We start from the raw sequence: 23,902 nt of genomic DNA, 5'->3' as shown, positions 1-23,902 counted from the left end.
TATCGAAAGACTATGGATGTTAGTAGCATGCAGTTGACCTCGGAATCAGATTGGTGTACAGCCACCTCAAGACAGGGGGATGTGGCGGTGCTGGTGCCATGTCAAGCACTCCTGGGGACTGGCAGGGTCCTCCTCTGGATATCATTGTGCATTGAGCTTCCGATTTATAGAGATTCAAACTAAAGTTGTTATTGCTCCTACGATAATGGCCTTTTAGATGCATGTATATGAAATGGACGAAGGGAGTAGCTAAATGTGGCAAAAACCAAGCAAGACCAAATAGAGGTTGAGTATATAAACAGCAACCTCGCCAATCTGATTTTCACATCTCCCCACTTTAGAGTCACCTGTAATCCTGTATCTTCAGAAGGGAACAGCAGGCGCTCGTGGAGAGATAGAGAAGCCCACAAGATCCTACAACGTCCCATCGAATGGTATCAAGTTCTTCCAAATATCCTTCGCCTGACCTTGTATGATACATTCCCCAACGACTACGATACTTCATCGCATAAATAAAACCTACTTTTACTCATTTCCATCCTTTTTGTTCTGAGTCACCTCTATACGACGGTTTCGATCCACATTTTCCACCTAAAATGTTCTTCCCTTCAACGTTTTGTCCAGGGTAATCCGATACTCCCCGGTTCATTTTCTACGGTTACTACTTGTGTAATCTTGTGCTCGACCTCTATGCCAGTGAGTTCTCCTTAAACACCCTCTGCCGCCAGGTTGCTTGCAATGCCAATCGGCATGTCTGCCTTCGAGATGTTTCAGACAAGCGCATTTGGTAGAAAACGTCGTCCACGTCGTTCCTCGACGCTCTATTTTCTTGCAAATCTCCAATACTTCAACATTCTCAGTGTGGACATCGACTGTACCTTGAGAGACCGCGTGGTTCAAAGTCAGTGGTTCCACATTGAATGAAATACCATCGCCTAGTCTATTAGGAATGAGGCTAGCCCTCGCCATATTAAGCTGCACACCAGTCATCAAACACGTCTGGTTTGTCCAGATGTATATCGGAAATAGTGGTATGGGAAAACGTACAGGCTGTGAAACGGCACATCCTGGTCCTACGCTTGGTCCTACGCTCATAAGCGTGTACTGGAACATTTTACAGTTTAAACGTTTCTCTACAACAACGTTCATGTGCTTCGAATCTCAGTTTCGGTGCACCTTTCGGGTAAAGTGGTCGGCATATCGAGAACTACAAACCATGGCATTAGTGTGGAGCGCAACATGGGGACTGGAAAGTCCGGAGGTCATTTTGGCTAAATCAATGCCTATTTCGTTGCTGTTAAATAATAATTCTCTGGGCAAAGAAGTACGTATCACAAAGCGTCTACGGTGCCGACCTTGAAGATGCTACCCTGCTTTACAGCCTGTATCTTAATGACTCTTCTTTGAATGCAAATCAACTCAGAGACATGTTCACTGTCATGAATGAAAAGACATCTTCAGGATTGGCACAGACCGCTTTCGCGCCAATTTGTTTATATGATACAATTCCCAAAAAATACACATACATTCTTTATTTATCAAAAAGATTAGGATGCTGCAGCTACCTCGTCTGCAGCCTTTGCCTCACCAACTCGTCGTTCCCGGTCGACATTGATGTCGTCCAAAATCTTCTTGCCCCCGGTTTCTATCAGAAGTTTGGCCAATTTTACTCCAACATTCTCTGCGTCTTCCTGAGACGCGACCTTCTCCGACACCGTCTGCTCGACATGTTCCTTCCCATCGAGGCCAGTGATACAGCCAGTTATGGTAAGAAGCTCTCCACCTTCCTCAGCAACGAGCTTGCTGAATATCCCGACAGGCACACTACAACCACCTTCGAGAACTCGAAGGCATGCCCTTTCAGCGGAACATCTCCACGAGGTTTCACGATGAGTGAGCTTCTTGCACAATTCGAGTGCTTCTGTATCATCACTACGGATCTCGACGCCCAGGGCACCTTGTGAGACTGCATGGTATAATGTAGGTGGCCCGACGTCAGAAGAAATACGGTCGCCCATTTCTAAGCGAACGATGCCTGCTTTAGCCAAAATAAGGGCGGCATAAGGACCATCTGGTGCATCCAATTTCGCAAAGCGCGTATTCCTTTGCAAATATAGAATCTGAGCTTTGCAAATATAATAGCTAAACAAAATACATACAAGTTTCCACGCTATAAATCAATATATGATTGATTATCGGCCAGTGAAATGGATCGGGGAATAAACTTACGACGTCCAAGAATTTAAGATGAGGGTATTTGCGCTTCAATTGCGCGACTCTTCGGACACTGCTGGTGCCAACGACACTTCCAGCAGGTAGGTCATCAAGTGTCTTCCAATTTTCGCCCTGCTTGACCACCAAGCTGTCAACTGGATCCTCTCTCTCGAGGATAGCGCCCAAGAGGCATCCTTCCGGCAGAGTAGTAGGAACGTCTTTCAAAGAATGGATGAGCATATCGACATGCCCCTCTTTCAACGCGACTTCGAGCTCCTTGGTCCAAAGAGCCTTTCCACCGATCAGATATAGAGCTTGGGACTGATTTTTGTCACCAGCAGTGGCCATAAACGATGTAGCAAAGTTGGGCGTCGAGCCATCCGCAGAAGGTGGAAATTGTTCCTGGAGATTTGCAAGGACAATGTTGGTCTGGATCTGGGCCAGCTGGGAGGCTCTAGAGGCCAAAGTGAACGTCCGAGGCATGTTTGTGGGATTGGGAATCGAAAAACGAGTGGATATTTGGGTTTATGAAGAACGATGAAGACGAAATGAACGCGAGATCTTTCTTTATCCCGCGACTGGGAAATCAAGATCGCGTTAATTGGCTCTTATCTTCGGCAAGCATCGGCCCGAGGTAAACTTTCTGTTGACCGGGTAGGCTACACATTTGTCCAACGGGAAAGACGTTGGGCATCTCACAGACTTGTCGTGCTATTATAAACTCACAGAAAAATTATAGTTGCATTCATTCCACCATGCGAAGAATCTAGATAAAGGACTTTATACAGCTTGAGTTGAAACTACAGAATGACAGACCAATAGTGCTGCAACGAGAATACTATAAGACAGACAACCGACTTAAAGTAGTAAGTACTTAGAATGAAGGGAAATAACCTTTACAAATGTGGATGGCAAATAAAAAAGTGTTGGTCACAGGAAAGCATGAAAACAAATGGTCGGGAAAATATGCCGTTTGCAAAATACAATGCGGGATGTGGTATGATGAATCAGAAAGGTTTGGGAGGCATGGTTAGACGAGTATGTGAACAGCAGATCAAAATGGAGATGTAGGTTAGTAGCGTAGATTTTGTATGTATCAATCAATGTAGAGGGCAATGGATGTCGAAAAGGATTAAAAGGAGTGGTAGGTTTTTCAGAAAGCATTTGATAAGTCCACGTGTCCGAAAGAAAGTTGATGAAAGGCTATGGGTTTACATGCCATATCCAAACGCCGAGCGTTGATATGGGTCGTTGATAGATCCGTTGAGCGCCCCACCAAAGGCAGGGAGACCAGTGAACGAAGCTGCGGGGAATGACCCTGTGTGCGAATGTTGCTGCGGCAGCCCTTGGTTGTGACTCGAGTTGCCTTGCAAAACATATCCGTCGATGGATGGTGGCTGAAGGTTGTGCATCGGAGCGCTCAGGTGCGACTGGGCAAAGTTGCCTTGCGCAGGCATCGAGTACAATCCATTCGAAGAGGCGTAAACATCCGCGAGAGGGTTTGCAGAGTGACCCTGTGGAATGTGACGATTGGCGAGGCCACCCATTCCTTGGTTGCTAAGAGCAATGTTGACAAGCGCCTGTTGGTTCGGGAATCCGCCGAAATGGTCCATTTGTTCGCGTTGGAGCTTGTTCTGGATACGCTTTCCGTACGGAGTGTTGCGTATCAATGGAAGAACTGGACGAATGCCTTCAACCAAGAGGGTTCGCTGTGCCGGGTCCGCATAGTCCAAAGCAGTCTAAAAAAGAACTGGTGTGTCAAGAAAGGAAAATTGACCAATTTAAGATTTACAAACCTGGACACAGTAGTTGCCATAAGAGTCGCGGAGTAATTTCTCCAGTCGTGAACGGTTCAAAAGTTCGTCAATAAGCATCTTGCGCGTGTTAGTCTCCGCAACACGGATGCACTATCGAAATATATTGATAAGCGCAAATTATTTAAGCGGTAGAATTTTTTTGCTTACTTTTTCAATCACATTTGAACTGAATTTCTGGACCGACAAGGCGCAAACATTGCCTGAGAACTGGCGAATGACGCCGTCACTGAATCGGTTGTCATTCAAATCAAGGATGTATTGCACAACCTAACAAAAGTCCTCAAGGTTCAGCCCCATCAAGAGCATTTTGCAAAGAAAAAAAAAAGCTCACATAGTTGCCATAAGGATCTTGGACCAAAGTAAGTGCATTATAAGTGATCTCGTTGACGAGTTGGACTCGCTGCATCTCCGAAGCGTGATCGATACATCTTTGCAAGACGCAGCATCCGTGACGGTGGGTGGCAACCTCGATACAGTTAGCCGCGACAGCATTATAGATGAACTAATAATGATTTAATTATAAAGTTCAGCAAGCCAAATAACATCCGAATGCTTACTTGGTTATCCTCAGGTGCCAACTTGTTCAAGCACTTTTGAATGACGTGATTTCCATTCAAATCCTTGATGAGGACGACAACGTGCATGCTGAGTGCGACAATGATGGCGCGAATTTGAGCGTTATAGCGTTGATCAGTCTGCTATTCATCTATTAGCCCGGGCACAAAAAAAAGAGAAATGGAGCGAGAAATAAGCTTGCCTGTCGACGAGTTGACAAGAAATCAATCATCTTTTGCACTGCTCGTGTTCCATGCATATTCAAAGAGATGTTGACGAGGTCCTGAGCAACCGACTCGCAAATAACATTGCGCTGTTCGTCCGTGGAGAACTCTAGAAGCTTTTGGCAGAGGTAGTTACCAAAAGGATCTAACAAAAGCTTGAACGATTGCAATGGAAGAAAAGAGTTCAATCAGATTTACCAGTCATGAGGTCGGCAAAATGACCGAAGGTCTCGCGGAAGATCATGTCGCGATGCTCTGGGACACCTTCCTCGAGCTTCTTCTGCAAGTAACGGCAACCGTGTTGATCTTTGCAGAGGGCAGGAATTTCGCCCTGGAGGTCCTCAAGGCGGGTGCCAGCGAATCGGTTGACTGCAGTGAACAGATCAGTTGGCGCACCCTGAATGACAGGAAAAATTTCATTACATTCGCGATCCATGTCACCACGCTTGTGCTTGGGTCCATGCAATCCGTTCATCTTACTATCATTGCCGGAGGAAGTACGCGTGGGGAGTCCAAGCCCGTAGCGGGATCCTTGTTGGGTAGAATACAAACTCGCAGGTCCTGCGGGATTATTAAGTGGGGCAGCATTAGATGGGTTGGCACTTGGGCGACCATTAGATTCGAATCCGTAAGTATTGAAACGAGTGTTGTCGACGACGCCGCCGTTATGCCCATAGATTGCATCATACTAGAGTTATGATTAATAAAAAAATTAAAGAGATGAAAAGGCCGAAACATACTTCATCACGGCCTCCAGACTGTATCGAGTTGAAAGTCAAAGAACCGTTGTCGTAAGGGCCCGTCGGAAGACGGGAAAGGGAAGCTTGCAAATCAATCGCATTGACGGAGCTTTCGTTCAAGACGTGAGGGTTGGGAGTCGAGATGCGTCCATTCAAGACTTCCTGGTTGTGAGGAGTCCCAGGAGTCTTTAGCAGGTGACTTCCAGCCGAAGTGGGCATGCCCAGAGGCGTTGCAGGAACGGAGCGGGTCGTCGCAGAAAGGCTGTCCAACAAACTGTGAGGAGATCCTCGGCGCGAAGTAGGACCTTGGTTAAGTGAATGAGCGGGGCCCTGAGATTGCTGTGGGATAAGAGGGGTCGAGGAAGCAGAGACCACTCCACCACCGAGAACCTTCTCGTCGGCGGGTGCTGACAAGATCAAGTTGGGGTTCGTGGCGCGCCTGTCAGACCTGTTCACGACGCCCTCCGGTCCGCGAGGATTTCCGGGGAATTGTGGCCATTCAGAAGATTTTTCCCTGGTGTCGAGTGCCCTCGCGTAGTGGGCACGAGGAGAAGTTTGCGAAATATGTGCCAAATCCAAAGCCGCCGAAGCAGTGGAAATCTATTTCGCTTAATGAAAAAAGGAAGATAAAATAACAAAGTGTCAAGTAGACTTACCTTGCCCTGGTAATTATTATTATATTTGTCATCATCAGAAGTAGGAAGGTTCCTCATAGCATCTAGAAAGGGGGGACAAGGTCAGTAAAAAAAATGATGGCGTTCGGGGGTAAACATACTGTGCATTTCCTGATCCAGTTGCTCATCCAACATCATCCCGGCATTATAGGTGTTCGCGTACCTCGCACCCTCGTCGTCGGGATACCGTCCGTTTCCTTTGAGAATGCTCGACGCAGACACAGGAGCGTGTACAGGCGAAGCACGGTTCGAACGGTCTCCACCAGCAAGTGAGAGTCCTTGGATGTGGATAGCGAGCTCCTCGTCGTGGCTGCTGGCAGAAGTGCGTCTGCTGGCAGGCATGCTCTTAGCCCCGACAGGGCGGCTGAAGCCATTGGTAGCAGCACCGTTAGCAAGGTCAGGGGACAAGTTGACCGTCGGCACTGTAGGGGCATAGGTGACGGATTTACGCTTGTCGGCCTGTGGCACCACACCTTGAAAAGAGTCAGAGAGGGAGGTCATATGTAAAGAGAAAGCCTCACCGAGTTGAGCAAGCTGGGCATTGAGACGTGGAGGAGTGGTCGGTGCGGACACAGCCAAGTGCTGAATGCCACCGTTCCCGTTCGAGTCGTAAGGGATGCTGAGCAGCTCCTGAGCCTGTTTCAGTTCCAAAGCCTGCATTTGGGCCTCGAAATGTTTTCGTTGCAAGTCACGCTGTCGTTCGTGCTCGATGCGCTTCAACTCGACGCGCTGGCAGGAGATGAATTTCGGAACTGGACACAAAAAAGGCGACACAAAACAAAACTCACTGCTGACATGTCCGGCATATTACTTCCCAACCTCGCGGCCTGCGGGATCAAGGAAAAAGTTTAGTGCGGTGAGAAAAAGAAGAGGAAGTGAAACGTACAGAGTCAGCCAGGTCCAAAAAAGCTGGTGGACTCTTCTTTCGTTCGTCGGGGGAAGGATGATTATCAGTAGGGGAGATAGTATTTTCCATAGTGTTCATTTTGAAATCAAGGGGTGCTTGTAACTTTTCAGAGCAGTAAAGGACAGGAAGAAAAAGAGGTATTTCAGAGGGTATAGGTTTTCGACGAGGAGAGCAGTTGCACAAAATGAAGGGATCCTGAAAAAGGAGGATGACAATATTGTGATGAGATGAGGCTGTTCATTCAGCAGAGGGCCGCCATCAGGCCGACTGACCTGTGAACTGTGATTTTGCCCGCCTTAAAGGACTGATGTTACAATAGGCCAGAGTCCGAGCTGAAAGAAGGGGATCTAAGGGGAAGCGAAGGATACGGAAAAGACGACGACGGACTCTTTTTGGTACCCCGAATGTTGGGCGGAGAAAGTAGGGAAGAGAATGGTCGAGAGAGAAGGTGTGAGTCGTCTTGAAGAATATAAGTATATGGTCGTCGAAGAGCGCTACGTTTTGGTCCCTGAACTCAAAAGCCCGGCAATTCCCTTCAAAAATTTGCAACTCCGGTCCCTGGCGAGAATTCGCTTAAAACTTCCATCGTGTTCTCAAGCTCCTGAACCTGTTCCCCGTAATTTCTCTCTTCTTGTTATAATAGGGGCATGTATCTTTTAACCACTGATTGTCGCTCTTTTTTGTGCAAATTCAAAACTAATATCAAGGAGCCTATTTCCCCGATCATAATTGCGACCCCCCAACATGTCCTTTCATCTCAGCCCCCATAACCATACCCCGTTTCTTTGTATTTTTAATGTTTGTTTATTAATTTAATCAAACGACGGAGTTGTCTTTGTTCGTAAAGGGCGCTCGACACACAGTTTACGAACAGTCGGCCGCGCGAAAAGGCTGCTAAAAATTTTTACTCATCACATCAGAACCGATCATAAATTCCCCCACCCAAGAAGCTTCAGAAATTCTCAGTCCACATGGGGTCTGTTATGTACGCTGCTTACTCTATATTAGCGGCTAGCTTCTGTTCTGGGTTGGTTGGCAAGCAATTTGCTTCAAATCATCGATCGAATATTAACGTAAAACACTAGAAAGAAAACACTCAAAGACACGGAAACGAAAACACGGACGAGCTGGCGAAGTATGACAGGCGACGACGGAGCGTACATTTGCAAGGGTCTAGAACAGCGGGATCCAAAGAGACGGACATTCTTCTTGTACAACGTGGACGACTCTGAATACAACGTTGTCGAACCACTACTCTGCTGGCGCAATTTTCTCTGCTTGACCACCAACCTCGACGGGGTTAATCAAGTTGTCAGATGGTGAAGCAACAACACCATGTATCGTCCGTCTATCGTCCTCGTCCCCATCTCCTTCCTCGTCGTCTGCACCTGGAGCATCATCACTCGAATCTTCAGACGACGACACACTATCCTCCTCTTCCCTCTGAATTGTCGACGACCTCCCCCAAAACGGTACTCCAAAACCAAGGAATGAAGACTTTGATTTGGTAGTGTCATGCAGCGATGCTGTGGGAGTTGTTGCACCGCTCCTCGACTGGTCTCCATTGGCTATTGGTGTGATGATCTGGGACGCCTTGGGCGTGCTAACATCCATCATATCCTCGTTTGGCGGCGAGGAAGAGCGCGAGGGCGTTGCGAGCCCCGAAGATATGGACAATATAGGTGAGTGCCGTCGCAAAACAGGCCTTGACGTTTGTCAGCTCTTTTCGTTACTTTATACTGAAATCAGATATTCACCGTGTCGTTGTTGGTATGTTATCGTGGCTAAGCGTGAGCATAAGGTTTTTGAGATTAGGCAGGGTATGCCGTATATCCAACGCGCGTAGATCGCGTTCCGACATGAGCTAGAAACGCATTAATGACGCAAGAGGAATACTTGAATCTGCTCACCATTTCGATATCCTTGTTCAACAAAAACACGCCATACTCGAACCGATAGGTATCGACACCCTTTGAAAACAAAGGAAACCTAAAGCACCAGTCAAGCAGGGAAAGGGGATAAAAAGGTGGCACATACATCCTGGGACCCACCATGGCGCTGATCCCATCCCGAATCAAGCTCCGGCTCCCAATGCACGTAACGGGATATACTAGCCCCTTTCCGAGATAGGCGGCGAGAATCTGCAGAACCTGGGCGACAAAGCCAAGGGCGGCAGCGACGGCTTCTTCTGTGACCTCTTTATGCTCTGGCAAGGTGAGCGGGGGTGCAGGGTCGCTTGGGTTGACGGGGATGGGGAGGGGCACGTCGAGGATGGTGAACAAGAGGTCAGGTGGGGAAAGCAGCTCGATGGGGAAGATGGTAGATAGGGTGGAAAGGAGGGAGGTGCGTATGGAAGTCATGTGGGCGTGCAAGGCTGTCAGCTGGGCCCTTGTGGAGGAGTGTCAGGGGAATTAGTGGGTGATTGGGATCAAAACTGACCTCTCGTTTGCTATTACTTGGGTCAAGTCAGAGTTGATGTCGAATGCGATACGTGCAGATTCGAGCAAGTCGGACCGTTGTTGTAGGCGCTGCTTGTATGCGATAATTTGAGCTCTTTCTGTGTGCCAATTAGGGGCGTGGGTATGGGGAGAGGAAAATTATGCCTACTCTGTGCACACTGCTCTCTGACTGTGTCATGGTTGCGTCTAAGGTCTTGAATCCTAGCTTCGGACTCGGATATGTGACGCCGCTGAAATGCAAGGGTCGGGAAAGAGAATGGATCAAGTGCAAACGCGGTATACCTGAGAAAAGGCGGAATCGTCTTCCAACAAGTGGCCTATGCCCCTGATAACCTCTGATACAGAGGCTTCATTGTCCAAAATACATGACTGGATGTTGACGAGCCTAGGTATGGATGTGAGCAGTGGTCAAAGCAAGAGAGAGAGGGTTTGTACTTGAAGAGATCTTGCAAGCCAGCAGTCTTGGTAAGGGTATCGGTAGAGGATTGAGCAGGATTGTGGTGGCGGCGGCGGCGTAAAGGGGTGGGATTCCTTATCTCTGATTCAGGTTCAGAGGAGTAGCCGTGTGAGGGAGAAGGAGAGCGGGAGCGGTCAGAAGGGTGAGGGAGGTAAAAGACATTGCCTGGAGGGGAAAGGGAGACGAGAAGAGTGTTTGGGGGAAGGGAGGTGACCTGGAATGGAAATAAGTAAATGAATGGGAGGATATGAAAGTTGGGCGTACATCTTCGGGGAGAGGAAGGAGCTGATTTAGATGGAAATGCCATTCATTGAGCAATGACCATCCGGCAGGAGGATTTCCCCAGACCTGGACATGGAGAGATTGTGCGCTGAGGTCGTATGGAGGGGGGAAATCGCGTGGAGAACGGGTGTCGATGGGGAAATACGGGTTGGTAGAGGGGCGGTGGACAGGGGAAAAGTAGACGGGGGGGCCGGTAGATTTGGCAAAGGAGGAATTGAAGGGCGGGGCGGATGTGGGAGGGGAAGGGGGGAGCTTGGGCTGGTGGAGGGGCGCGGAGCGGAGTGGGGAGAGGGTGATGAAGGAGTGGACGAGTCTTGCGGCGACGATGCTCTGGAGGGCAGCCTGGGAGTTGGCGGGGGCGACGATTGAGGAAGAAGAGGCGGCGCTGGTTCGGCGGCGGCGGGGTCTGCGGGGGAGGATGTTGTCGTCGGCGGTGTCGAGGGGGATGTGGCGGGGCGGGGCAGCGAGGCGGTCGCGGCGGGGAAAGGGAGAGAGATTGTGTATGCGGAGGCCTGTGATGTGGCGGATGCGCCTCTGGTGCTGTGAGTGTAGAGGGGAGAGGTCAGGCTGCATGGGTGGAAGCGCAGAGGATGGTCCGAAATAGGCAGCACTCGTTCACATGCTTCCAACTGCCATTCACTACACTAACTAGCTATGAGCACTAAACAGAAGAAGCGTCCCATTATCCGCATCCAGCCACAGAGCGCGTACGACAAGGAAAGTCGCGATGCTGCCCTCAGAGCTCGCCGTCTTCTCCCGTCCCCCCCAGATGTCGTCAAAAGCAACAGGCCAGCAGAGGAGGAGCGCCAGCGCATGAATGCATTCAAGTTTGGCAATCCACCCTCTCTGCTCGACAAGGCGTCCCTCTTTCCCCCGCATTCCCGTACATCAAACGACTCTCCTTCCCCGCAGACTCCGCCAAGCCCCCTCAGCTCTGCCTTTCATCTCCCCGACGACTCTTTTGCCCAGCTTGAGCTACAACTAAACCCTGCTGCTGACCCTCATCTCCTTCTCAAGACCAACGACAACAGCCCCTCCACTCCCATCATCGTAGAAAGTCCTGTCCAGCACCGTTTTTCTCAGGATATCCTCGTCATCGACCATGCACCGCCTATTTTATCTGTCGATCCTCCAGCCACTCGCAAGCGCGGCATGACAGATTCCACCCCCCGCAAATCACTCAATCCGTTCAAACGAGACAAGGAAAAGTCCCTGCCAATCCCCGTCCCTGAAATTAAAAATTCACCATCAAACGACAATCCACCTACCTTGCGTCCCCGCCGCCTCACCATGAGCGCCTCTCTCAACAACCTTCGTCGTTCCTTTATCGGTTCCCTCTCTCGCTCTAGTCCTTCAGAGTCTACCTCGAAAAAATCCTTCAACGCTTCACATCTACCCCCCTCCCCCACTATCCCTGCTCAATTTGCTGTCCAGGCCACTGCCAGTCTCGGTTCCCGTCTTGCTAGTCCACTCCCAAGTCCCACTCCAGACGATCATGTCCCTCTTTTATCTCCCTCGGCCAGATCTCCCCGTCCGGTCGTCATGTACAACCGGGGCAGTATCCTTCTGGAGACTGCCAACATCGAGGATGATGAAGTCAGGCGAATGACAGAACTCGCCTTTCTCGGTTGATATTTTCCAGGGATACCCTTTATTCTGTAGCATTATAACGGATAGCAGTACTATACCACATGTCGAATACCCAATTTAAAACTATTCATCCAACTGCCTTTTAACCTTTCCAAGCCATACCCAAAACGTATAGCGTCTACCAAGCCATTCATCAACAAGAACTTTGAAAGATAACAGCACGGCCCGTGCACAGCTCTTACCTCTTGCAATGCCTTCCCAACCTCCACCCGAGCAGCCTAAAATCTTGGAACCAGAAGTAAACGCACTTGCCCATTGTCTCAAAGTATACAGTCATTCTGCTCACTGCACCAGAGTTTGACATTTCCTCAGGACACCGTCGTCAACACTGCCCAAGTGTACGGCTTTTACGCCAACACGCGAAAACTGTAAGCTGCGGAAACGCTTGGACAACAGATATCGCTAAATGATGCAGAGGTGGCAATGCAAACGCGCAGAGTCCTCCTCGTTCCATGACCGCTGCCCTAGGTCGCAGCGTTGAACGATATGATCAACTCTGCGATTCTATCGAGGCTCGAATTGTAAATTCCATGATTTCTCCTCAAACACTTATATTCAACCATCCTCGTAGAAGCGTGCAATCAACATTTTGGAACGCGATTTGCGGCGCGAAGAAGAGCGCATTGAAGCTGAAAAGCGTCGCAAGCAGACAGAAGCTTTGATGCTCCCCCCTCCACTCCCCACCCAACCATCAGAGCAAATGGAAGAGACATCTTCAACCCAGGCAACAACAGAAGAAACCGGCACAAACCCTAGAAACTCGCCCGTCAGCACACTACCTGGACGGAGACCCTCCGCCATATCCATTTCCTCCCTCCAGCGCCCGTTCCCCCTCAAACTCGATCTTTCGTCCACCTCGATGCGAATATCCGAGGAGGAGGCGGCCATGTTCCAGAAAGGCCTCGCGTCGCCCGTCACGTTGGCGCCCAAATCGGCACGCGCCATGGGGCCCAACGAGTTCCCCCCAGAGTTGATGGCCGCGTTCAACGAAGGCACTAGCTCCCTCAACGTTCCGCATGATACCATAGATTTGACCATGCCAGATAATATCCAGCCCAAGCCTCAGCTCTCTTCTCTCACCGTGGGCCTTGGAGATTCTTCAGACAAACCTATCGAACTCGACCTTGATTCCATGGACATGGAAATGCCCGATTTCAACACGGTGGGCATGAACGAAACAGTCGAAGAAAACGAAGGAGACGGGCTTTTCTCGCCTTTGGAGGGCCATAACGAAGGTGACGGCGCTGATAATTCAAAGGGAGATACAACCATCCCCGCGTACGACATGGACTCCAAAGTCGATCAGGAGCTCTTTGGCGACTTTTCTTCAAACACTGGCGACATGGACACCGACGGGTCGATGCCTCAGGCGCACTCCAACGACCTGCCTTTGCCTGCAGATCTCTTGGCTCAGTTTTCGGCGGGACAGGGCACATCCCCTTCGCTGCAAGCCGGAGCGGAAACGTTTGATATGAACGCTATGAATACGCTTGACCTGTCCAACCTTACGTCCCAATTTTACGGGCAAGGTCAGGATGGCGATATGAACTTTTCGATGGACATGGATTCTTTCTTGAACATGGGTCCAGCAACTGAGAGGCAGGACGGTGACCCTACCCAGACGCAAAGCTATACATAGTGTCTTTTCTTGACTTGTCTAATCTTGGCACCTCCAAACCTTGGGCCCTGCTGATATAGTTTTTGCCTCCTCAGCGATCATTTGTACAAGAGGGTGAAATTCAATTTGTAGTATACAGTTTGAACTGCAGTGTATCAGACAATAAGCATTCCAGCTTAAATTTTTAATGACTTTAATGAAGGAGGAAGGACGAGTGTCGAAGATACAGAAAAGACGTATTTGTCTAGTTTTTTGCGTAGCAGATTTTCTTCTTTCACACCAATAATCTGAAGAGCCCTCGCAAGACTTGACGCTAGATGATATCTCTCCTCTTCATCTACAGCGTCCGTCTCGAGCAGCTCCTTTACCGCGCGAGCCAAGCGTCCTTTCGGACGGGTAGGATTTGGCCCTGAAGGTTTTGATACTTTATTCTTGGCTTTCGACTTTCCTTTATTTTTCGGAGTCGCAAGCAAAGGCTCCATAAACTCCGTTCTGAAACGGCGCAGGGCGAGCGAAGCAACAGGAACGACACGGTCAAGCGGACTCGCGGCCTCTGCACACGCCTCCGCAAATGCGACCCGCTCACTCGAATCCCCATCACGGTACCCCCACTTGCGCAGCTCGTCCGCCCGCCGCTCCCGCAGCTTGCGTGTGATGATCTCGCGCGAATCGTCGTTCGTGAGCGTTTTCGCGACGGACTCGAGCACGTCAGAGAGGCGGAGCCATCCGCGGTCCTCGTCCACCGCGCGCTTGACGTAGTGCCGATTGACGTAACTCAGCAGTCGGTTCGCGGACTGCGCCCCTGCGTGGTAGCGGTTGAAGGCGGGCACTATGTATTGGATCAGGGTGATATCGTCCAGAGGAGCGCCGAGAGATAATTCGCGTGCAGCTTCTTCAAAATACTTGTCCAGTTGAACGTAGATGTCCGTCCCACTGGCAGGTTGACTATCGTCGTCGTCAGATGGGTTGGCAGCATTTGCTTCACTCTGTGCAGTAAAACTGCAGATAAAAAAAAAGAGAGAGATGGTGTCAGTGTGATTCCTTGGGCAACGAAAACGCGAAACTGTCTGTTCACTAGTTGTAGCAGGCCGAATGTATCCCAGCGTAAAGTCCGAAATCTATGGCTGGCGCTTTACCGTTCGGATCGTTTGAAGGAGATTTAACAATATGATCTAGCGCAGGCTGAAGGTATGCCCAGAGCGCGGACTGCGAAGTGGCTGGATTGGCGCTGCCTGATGCATGGTTGAGAAGTGTGGGCATGTTTCCAGAATAAGCTGCATTACTTTCCCGAATCATAACCTAATGACTGACTATCAATAGGTTGGACGACTCTACGAGCAGACACAAACAACACAAAGTTTCGCGCCAAGGTCCTTTTGCATTTCTATTCGCTCTATGTTTCTCCCTAAGATATCTTTGCCTCAACCACGGTCGGGGACCCCGCTGATTGATCGGTTCCAATGTTTTTTTTAAAATAAACTTCTTAATGAAAGAAAGGTTTTCGAAACCTTTCATTGAGTGCTATTTATTAGCCATGACCTCTTTCTTTCTTCAACAGACGCCCCAGTTTCTCTTTTTACCATGGACTACACTTTACGTCGCAAAGATTCGGCTGATGGTGAGTTCTTGTAATAATCATTGCTTGGCTTTGTAACTAACAAATTGACAAGATAACTTGAGCCTGCCTTTCGTTGCATTTGAGCATAACGTTGTCCATAACGGCGCCTCTTTCACCAACCAAAGAGCGCCAAAGGATGAGGACTTTGATTTTTTCAAAGCGACTCCTTCAAGTCTTGTCAATGCTTTGTCAAAGGACACTGCCCGCCCTACCTTTGAGCCTCTTTCCCCAGCTTTGACCGTTGGCGACAATTCTGGAGATGAACATGCGTCTACTCCGGGACGTATCGCTAGACCGAGGAATGCTTTCATGCTCTATCGATCAGATTTTCTAGCAAGTGACAGGATCAGTCGCTCCGTCGAACACGACAATCGACACATCAGTCGCATCATAGGCCATTGCTGGCAGAATCTATCAAAGGAGGAGAAACTTGTTTGGCATCAAAGGGCAGAGCTAGAGAAAATTGAACACGCCAAAAAGCATCCTGGCTATAAATTTTCGCCTGTTCCACGAACCAAAAAGCCGCTCAAGAGGAAGGGCAAACGGAACAGCGAGAAAGACATTGAGCGCTGCAAAAATGTAGCAGAGCTCATTCTCGCAGGAAAAGAGGGCGACGAACTGGTTGCTGCTCTCAAGCAACTCGAATTAGAGAACGGCGAAGAGCACAACCAGGATGGCTCTGAAACACCCGGATTATCATACGCGAGCTATCCCCCAGAAGAATCGCGCGCGCCAGTGTTTTTAAATCCTTTGCGTCCGCCGAATGCACGGGATGAAAGGGTCCAATCCACCAATGTCTCGGTGCCTGTGAGTTGCCTTTGACCCAGTATATTTTACTCTTTTGTTGACCAAATACCAGCAGCCATACTGCTCATTTGCAAACGACCAAGGCCATCGGCATCAATATTATCCTTCTCCACCCGAGTCTCCAGTGTCTCCCAACCCTATGTACTCAGACAATAGGAGCCGGAACCCATTTCTCCTGCGTCCTGCCACGTTCTACCCTCAACATTCGCATACCACCAGCAACATACAGTCCCGCATTGAACCTTACCCCCATTCTCCAGGAGTCAGCCGTGGGCAGATGAATCATGCACAATCATCGAGCTACCAGTTTTTACAGGGTTCGGGTGACCGGCTGATGAGGATTCCTCAACAAAATGCCGACTTCTTCATCAATGGCGCTGAACATTCATACACGTTCCTATCACCCTCCTTGCCTCCATCATTAGCGCCTTCCCGTTACGCTTCAGGACATGACTTTTATGGCGATTCAGGATTATGATTGCATTGATTGAACGCGTAGATGATTTTGCCCTTCCGCACATTTGTCCTTTTATTTCGTTCATTTTAGAGAGTTATGCGTTAACCTTTGAGACCCCATCTTGTATTTTTTATATATTACCGTTTCCCCAAGATCTCGAATGCGTGAACGCCTTCTTTCCCAAACAGCGTCGCACAGCCAACAAAATCTGCTCCAGCCTTTGTCATCCTTTCGACTGCAGCTTTGGAAGTTACCCCGCCTACGCCGATAATTTTAATATTCCCTAGTGCGGCGTGTGCGCCGGATTGAGAGGATATCAATTTTTTGAACGCATAAACATTTCCCAAGGCCAAAGGATGGAGCGATTCACCTGCCAACCCTCCTAGGCCTGTGGGCACTGCAAACTCGTTTTTTGATTCAATTGTGGAGATTGACTGCTCGGAAAAGAGAAGGGAGTTTCCTAGCGTATTGGTGCACGTTAAAAATGAGATAGCGGATCCATTGTATCTTGCTGAATTTTGCAGAGACTGCAAGACCGCAAAAACTTCTGCAAATTGGTCTTTGTGAACGTATGGTGGTAATTTGAGGCCAATAGTCAGGGTGTTGTCTTTGGCGTACGCCGCAGTCAAAACTTCAAGTAATGGTAATAGCGACCTGAAACTGTAGCCCGAGGGTGGGGAATTGGGGATATTTGGACACGATGTGTAAGTTCTATTCCAATTCGTGCATTCCCAATTTTTCCGTCTTGTAGTACTTCTCGAAGAGTTTGAATGGAATTCACCATTTCTGCCAACGTCTGTGGATCTGAGGCTGTTATGCTGATAATAATAGGTTTTGTAGATAATGGGTGTGAGATAAGGATGTCCTTCACCCATTCGATATACTCTGTCAGGGGATGGGGAGAGTAGCCATAGGAATTGATTGTTGTCAGCGCCTCCACATGAAAAGCTACCTAGTGATATGCGGAGAAAGTTGAATCCAGTGAATCGAGATAATGTCACTGAAACTCACAGTGTGATTATTATCCTCCTTGAATCCAAGTAAAGTTGCTGTGCGTGTTGTTACGGCTCCTGTATACGGGGATTCGTATAGCTCTGTCAGCTGCTGCAGATTGGACGACCAAGCGCAAGAAGAGTTTAGCAAGGGAGGATTGATATCAAGAACGTGAAGCAAAACCATGATGAAAGTAGCTGCAAAGTAACTAAGTGCAAGAGTCCCAGAGAGATAAGATCAAATTCAATCGGTCAAAATGGACCCCGAAAGCATCTGCCTCGGAGGCAGTGGGCAGTGGGAATAGAATGTAAGTCATGCAATAAGATAGTGAAGTAGTACAGGAAAGTTCTTATATAGTACAACCTCATTTTAACAGTTCTTCGCGTTCCAAAACAGATTTTTCCAGTTTGATCAGAATTGTTGTCCGATTCGGAAATTGTGCAATGGGTGTATTATGCGCGGTGACTCTCGCAGGCTGAAGCAAAAAATTAGTTTGATGCAGAAAACATCGTAAAATAGACACTTACGAAGGACAGACCGTCTAGGACCGCTTCTACAATACCGGCCGTGAATGATGAGCAACTCAATTGGCTCATGTCTCTGGGAACGGATATGTGTCGTTCAATAGGCGGGTCGTTGTCAATGATCATATCTATATACTTATTATTTTCTTTGGAATTTCAAGTAGCGTAATTTGACCTTACATTCATCTGGATTCTCTACGCTTCGCTCAATCGCGTCGGCAGCCTTACCGAACACAGCTTTCCATACTTGTGCATGAATCATTACGAGCACCGACAAGAGCTTGATCTCGCGCTTTGGTGCTTTGGAGGAGCCTTCGGCGCGCCAGATCATTAGCTCAAGGACTCGAGAACCAATTCTGTACCCAAGTGTGTTCAATCTATATGGAGCATGCATGAAGACACAACGCGAAATGTGGTTGACACGGGAAGACGTACTGACGTTCCAAATCATTTATACCACTAACTCTCTTTTGGGTATACTGAATTATCTCTGAGAACAGAAAGGCGAAGGCGGCTGAAGAGACTTCTGCGCCTCTAGTTTTGTTCAGATTGCGGTCGTAGATATTGGGTCTGTTTGGGCCAGCCTTGTTGGAGGGTGCATGGAGAGAGGGAGCGGAAGGCAGTGAGAAGCGAGTAGACGTTGTCGGAGACAGATGATCTGTGGAAGAAGACTGTGAAGAATTGGAGACGACGGAGAGCCTTGGATGGGGTTGAGCGTAAGCCATTATTGCGACTCAGGGCGACTAAACAGGAATTAGCGGTTGCAGCATTGTGTTCTGGGGTCCCACCGGTAAAGTCGCTTGGCACTCGGCCTGCCACTATATAATAACCACAAACCTCCTATGTCGCCCTCCACCCACGAATGTATTCCCCGGGCCCCTCGCCCTTCGACATCCAGACCCATCTCTACACTTCCTTTCTCCAGGCCAGCACCTACGATGTCGCACTGCGTGTATCAGGTTCCTGGAATGCAGTATACAAGTTACATCGCGTCGTTCTAATACAGTCTGTCCGTCGCTTTCCTCCCAAGCCTGGCGTCGTACTTATGTACTATCCAGGGTTTTTTTCGCTCCCTTTTCACAGCTGGTTTTGCTGAATCTACTGTCCAACTGGTTCCGTTGCGCAACGGGACCGATGAGATCAGTGTCACATTCGATGATCTCAACATCACACGACCAGGTTAGATTAACAGCCCACCCTTTATTACATGCAACTAATATGCATTGCATATAATCACTAGCGTTCGAGTAAGCCATTGTGTACATCTCGGACTTGCAGTCAAATTCACTGGACTCGTTAGGGTTTGCGTGTCGCGCTTGTATGGTGGAGGTCCTCCCCTGCACGTTTCACCCAATCTAATCTCCACCACCAACCACCCATTAACTCCACCCTTTTCGAACGCCCCCATCCCTGAGGACTTACCTGCTGGCCATCATCCAGCTACTCCACGCTTTCTGCAATCACTGCTTGCGACAGCAATCTATCTCTCTATACCCTCTGTTGCTTCTCAAGCCTTGTCGCTAATTCTGAAAACCATCGGCCCGACAACCATACTTCAATACTTAAACTTTGCGTGCGGGAGGACCATTGACTTGTACTCTCAACAAGCACTTCGAGAACCTCAGGCTGCTGTTGGTCTGGAGCATGTGGCGCAGCTGGTTGATCGAGAAGAAAAATCGTTCAACTCTACAGAGGGACTGAAGAACAACTCTCCGCTGAACAATGAAAAGCCTGAAGAAGATATTGATGGCCTGTCTCACAGAGTTGCTGGTTCGGCTGAGTCGTCTGATGGTGAATTAGATGATTCGAGAGTGCAGGGTCCTTCCCCTCATTATGGGACGATATCAAACAAGATTGGTGAAGCTTGCTCATGTTGGCTTGTACGTTGGGCGGTCGACATGTTACAATTTGAAACGCATGGGGATGCCTATCAATCCTTCCTCCCCGACGGCAGGACGCGTTCAAAGAGCGTTTCGTATATAACTTCAACCATTGCTACAAGTTCTCCACCATTGCAAATGTCACCCCTTTGGGGACGTAAAGGACTTACTGCTCAATGGATAGCTGCAATAGTCTCTGCGGATACACTTTTTATTAAAAACGAACGCGAACGATACATTTTTGCTAGATCTGTGGTTGAACTCCGGAGGAAGGACGGTATTCTCAATTTCGAGGAAAATATATGGGCTTCGATGTTTACACGTGGAATCTATTATGCCAACATGGTAGGATACCTCTCACTTAGCGTTTGCTTGCGCTGATATTGACGCCATAAATTCAGACATTCGAAGACCTTCTTTATATATCGCAAGACATATCCCCAACGACTAAACAACCATACGTAGCCCTTTCTACTTTGCAGGCCGCACAATGGAATCAATCGGTCCTACGTCATGTTTTGACCAGTAGATCCAATACGATTAATTCTCACTCGAATCCAAGTTCTACTTCCCCGCCCCCTCGAGAAAAAGAACTTGGCGTGACATTAACCACGGCAGACATTTTGGCGAGCATCTCCGACAGTAATGCAAACAATCTCAATGAGAAGTCAAAAGTTTACTTCCCTGTTTTATCAGACTCATCTCTCCGTATTGGAAACACCGCGGCGGCGGCTAACGCTTCGGGATCTTCTGGAAATTCTATATCCATGGAAGAGTTGTTTGATCATTCGCATGACTCTTCACCAAATCATGCGAAAACTCAAAGTCATGACCTTGCCAATACGATTACAATATCTTCCTCGGAAGATAACTTTTTCGGCATTCTCACTCCATCTCTACATGCTGAAGCTTGTGTTGACTCGGATCCTTCAGCTCTGTCTCGCTGGTCCCCATACCCGCCGTATAGATTTTCAGTAGAATTCTGGGATGTGGATCTACTGAAAGAGAAATCTCGTCTACACTCGCAAACTATCTGGCATGCTGGTAATCTGTTTAATGTGTACGTGCAAATTGTACGCAAGAAAGGACAGGCTCAGCTCGGTATATACCTGCATCGACAGTCAAATGTAGATCCCATACCTGCCTCAAGTACCCCCTATACCACACATCAGGGTCAAGTTGCAGTTGACGAAGGCTTTGGAGGAACTTTGGGGCGCTCGCCCCATCTTCGTCAACCTTCTTTACCATCCCTAGCATCCGCTGCCACTATCTCGTCCACCAGAACTCACTACTCCCCTTCCATTCACCCAACTAGTATTTCTCGCAGCGGGACTCCATCCTCGGTTCCTAATCCAAGGCCATCCTCTCCCTCTTCACTTCCCTCTTCACCCTCTGCAATGTCTTCTTTGGGTCTCAGCAATTCACCGGCTACAACTTTGACCCCTGCGCCTCAACAACCTTATCGAGACCCAAGGTCCTGTGTATCAGCATACTTCTCTATCAGCTGTGCTAGTGCTACTGGAACATCTCAGACGCGCTTTACCAGTTCCCCCGACTTGTTCTCTGTCAGCCAAAGTTGGGGTTGGAAATCAAGCACTCTCCGGACAGAAGACTTTTTGGAAGTTGGGAGTCAGTCTTTGCCTGGAAATCATGGCAGCTTGCGCGATAAACGAGTCAGCTTCCGCGCAACTGTTTTGCTGGGTCTGGTTTAATCATTTGTGTTCACAAAATACTGCTTTTATTATTTTTTATTTCAGCAATATAAGTGCTTTCTTTCAAGGCCTCATTAATAATAATATCATTAATCCATCTTCACCTTCCGGCGGTTCGGTACCATCTGGTATTTCAATGAACTAGTCGTAGTATTTTCCATTGCTCTCCTGTTACGTCTATGTTATATTGCTTCTCAAGTTTCATTCGCAAGTTGCAATTTTTTTTCTCACCAGCTATACCCCCAGACGCTCGAATATCAGATATTGTTGATCCTGGGAGAATTTGGCCGTCCATGTTCAGCCTCTTACATAATCTACAATTACGGAACGTGAATCTCTTATTTGTAGAAGCTGAGATACAAAATGGCTTGCCAATAACTTTCATTTGCTCATTACATTCCCTTCACTAACCTAATTTCATTCATTGCCTGTCACAATGTCTAGCAGTCGAAAACAGGCACCTAGACTCGCGCGGCCTGCTGTGCGTTACTGGAAGGGAAAAGCACCGAAAGGCGCTCAAGTTGAATCAGACTCGGAAGCTGAGGAAGTGCCCTCTCATCTTGAGGAAGGGGACGTGCCGCTAGGTGACCAGGAAATAGACGATGACGAATTTAGTGACTTGAAGACAAGAAATGCAAAGGATGTGGCAGCTCCAAGGGCGATGAATATTGCTTTGAAGGACGTTAGCGTCTCAAAAGAGGGGAAAGTGATCGTAGCTGGACGGGAAGAGTCTGGACGTACCATTGAAGAGGAAGAGGAAGGTGGGTATTATATTCCTCAGTTTTTCTGGCATAATCACATCAATTACAATACTCTACAGAATCTGAAGAAGAAGAGGAAGAGGAAGAGGAAGAGACTAAACCACGAGTGGACGAAGACGAGGTTTGCAGACACTCTTTTGTCAATTGCGGTCCGAGTTTGACTTAAGGTAGTCTAGCGAATATGAGTCCGAATCAGAGGAGGAGGAAGTTGAATTTAGACCTGTATTCGTTCCAAAGTACGTCGGTCTAAATGCCCTGTTCTTCCAGATGCTCATTTAGGTAGGCGAGCGCGCGCGACTATTGTCGAAAAAGAGAGCATAGCACAAGATACGGAGGAGGCTTTACGCAAAAAGGAATTGGAGGCAGAGGAACGTCGGAAGCAGAGCCATGACATGGTTGCAGAGAGTATACGACGCGAACTCGCAGAAAGTGAGCATGCTGAAATTTCTCCTGTGTCACTTTGCTAATTTATCTCCACGTTTTTTCTTAGAGGAGAAAGAGGAAGAGATACCTGACGTGGATGATACTGATGGCCTTGACCCCGCTGCGGAATTTGAAGCCTGGAGGCTACGTGAATTAGGAAGAATAAAGAAGGAAAAAGAGGACGAATTGCAGAGGGAAAAAGAGCGCGAAGAAATTGAGCGAAGAAGAGCAATGCCGGAAGAACAGAGAATGAAAGAGGATCTCGAACGAGCTCAAAAGCTCAGGGAAGAGAAACCCAAAGGCCAACAAAAGTTTTTGCAAAAATATTGGCACAAAGGCGCATTTCATCAGGTATGTTACATTAACAACATCCTTAACACAAAGCCTGACGCAACCGTTTCAGGACGAGGAAATTCTCAAGCGACACGATTTTACTGAGGCCACGGAATCGACTGTGGACGTTTCCTTACTTCCAAAGGTCATGCAAGTCAAGAACTTTGGGAAGCGAAGTCGGACTAAATATACCCACTTGCTGGATCAAGACACTTCAGTTAGTACGGGTGGGTTTGGAGGTGTCGCCCCTGTAAAATCTGGTGGAACTGGCTTAGAAGGCGGAGGCTGCTTCTTATGCGGCGGTCCTCATTTGAAAAAGGGTATGGTGTAATTTTCTCCGACCTTTGTGCCACACTAATATGCTTATTTAGATTGCCCTCAAAACAATGAAACAGGCCGTCCCACCGGTGCCAATGCAATGCATTCTTTAAATCAACGGCATGATAGTGGTGACGGCTCTTCATGGAAAAGGCCGGACAAACAAAGTGGGAAAGGGGTTGATTGGAAAGACGATAGGAATAAAAGATGGGGAGGACGCGATGAGAGTTTTGAGGATTCAAGGAACGGCGACAAGATGGCACCAAGGGGACCGAGAAATGATGTTAGTTCATCACGGCGACGTTCGCGAGAGCGGACAACAGAATCCAATGACAATCCAAGAGACAAGCGGAGACGTCTTGACTGAGCCCTTCCAGCTTCCTTGCCATATTATTATGTTACCGTTCTGTACTTGTAAATGTAATACAGCATCCTCGCGATTGGAACCTTGGGCAGTATGCCGCCGTATATGGCCACAA

At 48.4% G+C, this 23,902-nt stretch overlaps 11 protein-coding genes across 11 annotated transcripts; 5 read left to right on the top strand and 6 right to left on the bottom strand.

Annotated features, from left to right (window-relative positions):
* Positions 1–1,547: 1,547 nt before the first annotated feature.
* On the bottom strand, positions 1,548–2,697 carry JR316_0000770 (Porphobilinogen deaminase; the record flags this gene model as incomplete). Its single annotated transcript, XM_047886584.1, has 3 exons — positions 1,548–2,103; positions 2,160–2,170; positions 2,230–2,697. 3 exons carry the CDS (start codon positions 2,695–2,697, stop codon positions 1,548–1,550), a joined length of 1,035 nt encoding a protein of 344 aa, XP_047754330.1.
* A 728-nt stretch (positions 2,698–3,425) lies between these two features.
* On the bottom strand, positions 3,426–7,209 carry JR316_0000769 (Pumilio domain-containing protein C6G9.14; the record flags this gene model as incomplete). Its single annotated transcript, XM_047886583.1, has 13 exons — positions 3,426–3,953; positions 4,011–4,121; positions 4,179–4,298; positions 4,363–4,533; positions 4,589–4,676; positions 4,754–4,955; positions 5,009–5,498; positions 5,551–6,150; positions 6,207–6,268; positions 6,326–6,697; positions 6,746–6,953; positions 7,013–7,051; positions 7,111–7,209. 13 exons carry the CDS (start codon positions 7,207–7,209, stop codon positions 3,426–3,428), a joined length of 3,090 nt encoding a protein of 1,029 aa, XP_047754329.1.
* A 1,173-nt stretch (positions 7,210–8,382) lies between these two features.
* Positions 8,383–10,902, bottom strand: JR316_0000768 (UV radiation resistance-associated protein; the record flags this gene model as incomplete). The annotated part of the gene is made up of 9 exons (XM_047886582.1): positions 8,383–8,836; positions 8,889–8,995; positions 9,042–9,120; positions 9,169–9,519; positions 9,571–9,688; positions 9,739–9,820; positions 9,873–9,975; positions 10,026–10,261; positions 10,312–10,902. 9 exons carry the CDS (start codon positions 10,900–10,902, stop codon positions 8,383–8,385), a joined length of 2,121 nt encoding a protein of 706 aa, XP_047754328.1.
* An 81-nt stretch (positions 10,903–10,983) lies between these two features.
* JR316_0000767 (uncharacterized protein) lies at positions 10,984–11,961 on the top strand (the record flags this gene model as incomplete). The annotated part of the gene is made up of 1 exon (XM_047886581.1): positions 10,984–11,961. One exon carries the CDS (start codon positions 10,984–10,986, stop codon positions 11,959–11,961), a length of 978 nt encoding a protein of 325 aa, XP_047754327.1.
* Positions 11,962–12,169: 208 nt separating this feature from the next.
* Positions 12,170–13,618, top strand: JR316_0000766 (uncharacterized protein; the record flags this gene model as incomplete). Its single annotated transcript, XM_047886580.1, has 4 exons — positions 12,170–12,244; positions 12,292–12,347; positions 12,395–12,500; positions 12,551–13,618. The coding sequence occupies 4 exons, from the start codon at positions 12,170–12,172 to the stop codon at positions 13,616–13,618; spliced, it is 1,305 nt and encodes a 434-aa protein (XP_047754326.1).
* Positions 13,619–13,718: 100 nt separating this feature from the next.
* JR316_0000765 (uncharacterized protein) lies at positions 13,719–14,857 on the bottom strand (the record flags this gene model as incomplete). The annotated part of the gene is made up of 3 exons (XM_047886579.1): positions 13,719–13,742; positions 13,825–14,596; positions 14,673–14,857. The coding sequence occupies 3 exons, from the start codon at positions 14,855–14,857 to the stop codon at positions 13,719–13,721; spliced, it is 981 nt and encodes a 326-aa protein (XP_047754325.1).
* Positions 14,858–15,178: 321 nt separating this feature from the next.
* On the top strand, positions 15,179–16,500 carry JR316_0000764 (Repressor ROX1; the record flags this gene model as incomplete). Its single annotated transcript, XM_047886578.1, has 3 exons — positions 15,179–15,215; positions 15,268–16,022; positions 16,075–16,500. The coding sequence occupies 3 exons, from the start codon at positions 15,179–15,181 to the stop codon at positions 16,498–16,500; spliced, it is 1,218 nt and encodes a 405-aa protein (XP_047754324.1).
* Positions 16,501–16,616: 116 nt separating this feature from the next.
* JR316_0000763 (putative dihydroorotate dehydrogenase A (fumarate)) lies at positions 16,617–17,658 on the bottom strand (the record flags this gene model as incomplete). Its single annotated transcript, XM_047886577.1, has 3 exons — positions 16,617–17,110; positions 17,134–17,431; positions 17,491–17,658. 3 exons carry the CDS (start codon positions 17,656–17,658, stop codon positions 16,617–16,619), a joined length of 960 nt encoding a protein of 319 aa, XP_047754323.1.
* A 178-nt stretch (positions 17,659–17,836) lies between these two features.
* JR316_0000762 (Transport protein particle subunit trs31) lies at positions 17,837–18,721 on the bottom strand (the record flags this gene model as incomplete). The annotated part of the gene is made up of 4 exons (XM_047886576.1): positions 17,837–17,947; positions 18,000–18,124; positions 18,177–18,373; positions 18,432–18,721. The coding sequence occupies 4 exons, from the start codon at positions 18,719–18,721 to the stop codon at positions 17,837–17,839; spliced, it is 723 nt and encodes a 240-aa protein (XP_047754322.1).
* Positions 18,722–18,858: 137 nt separating this feature from the next.
* Positions 18,859–21,588, top strand: JR316_0000761 (uncharacterized protein; the record flags this gene model as incomplete). Its single annotated transcript, XM_047886575.1, has 4 exons — positions 18,859–19,005; positions 19,055–19,175; positions 19,275–20,221; positions 20,278–21,588. 4 exons carry the CDS (start codon positions 18,859–18,861, stop codon positions 21,586–21,588), a joined length of 2,526 nt encoding a protein of 841 aa, XP_047754321.1.
* A 436-nt stretch (positions 21,589–22,024) lies between these two features.
* Positions 22,025–23,436, top strand: JR316_0000760 (Microfibrillar-associated protein 1; the record flags this gene model as incomplete). The annotated part of the gene is made up of 6 exons (XM_047886574.1): positions 22,025–22,349; positions 22,409–22,470; positions 22,521–22,585; positions 22,633–22,778; positions 22,840–23,123; positions 23,176–23,436. The coding sequence occupies 6 exons, from the start codon at positions 22,025–22,027 to the stop codon at positions 23,434–23,436; spliced, it is 1,143 nt and encodes a 380-aa protein (XP_047754320.1).
* Positions 23,437–23,902: the final 466 nt, after the last annotated feature.

The sequence above is a fragment of the Psilocybe cubensis genome, chromosome 1, assembly GCF_017499595.1.
Source record: "Psilocybe cubensis strain MGC-MH-2018 chromosome 1, whole genome shotgun sequence".
NCBI lineage: Eukaryota > Fungi > Basidiomycota > Agaricomycetes > Agaricales > Agrocybaceae > Psilocybe > Psilocybe cubensis.
This window is presented reverse-complemented; position numbering and strand designations above follow the sequence as displayed.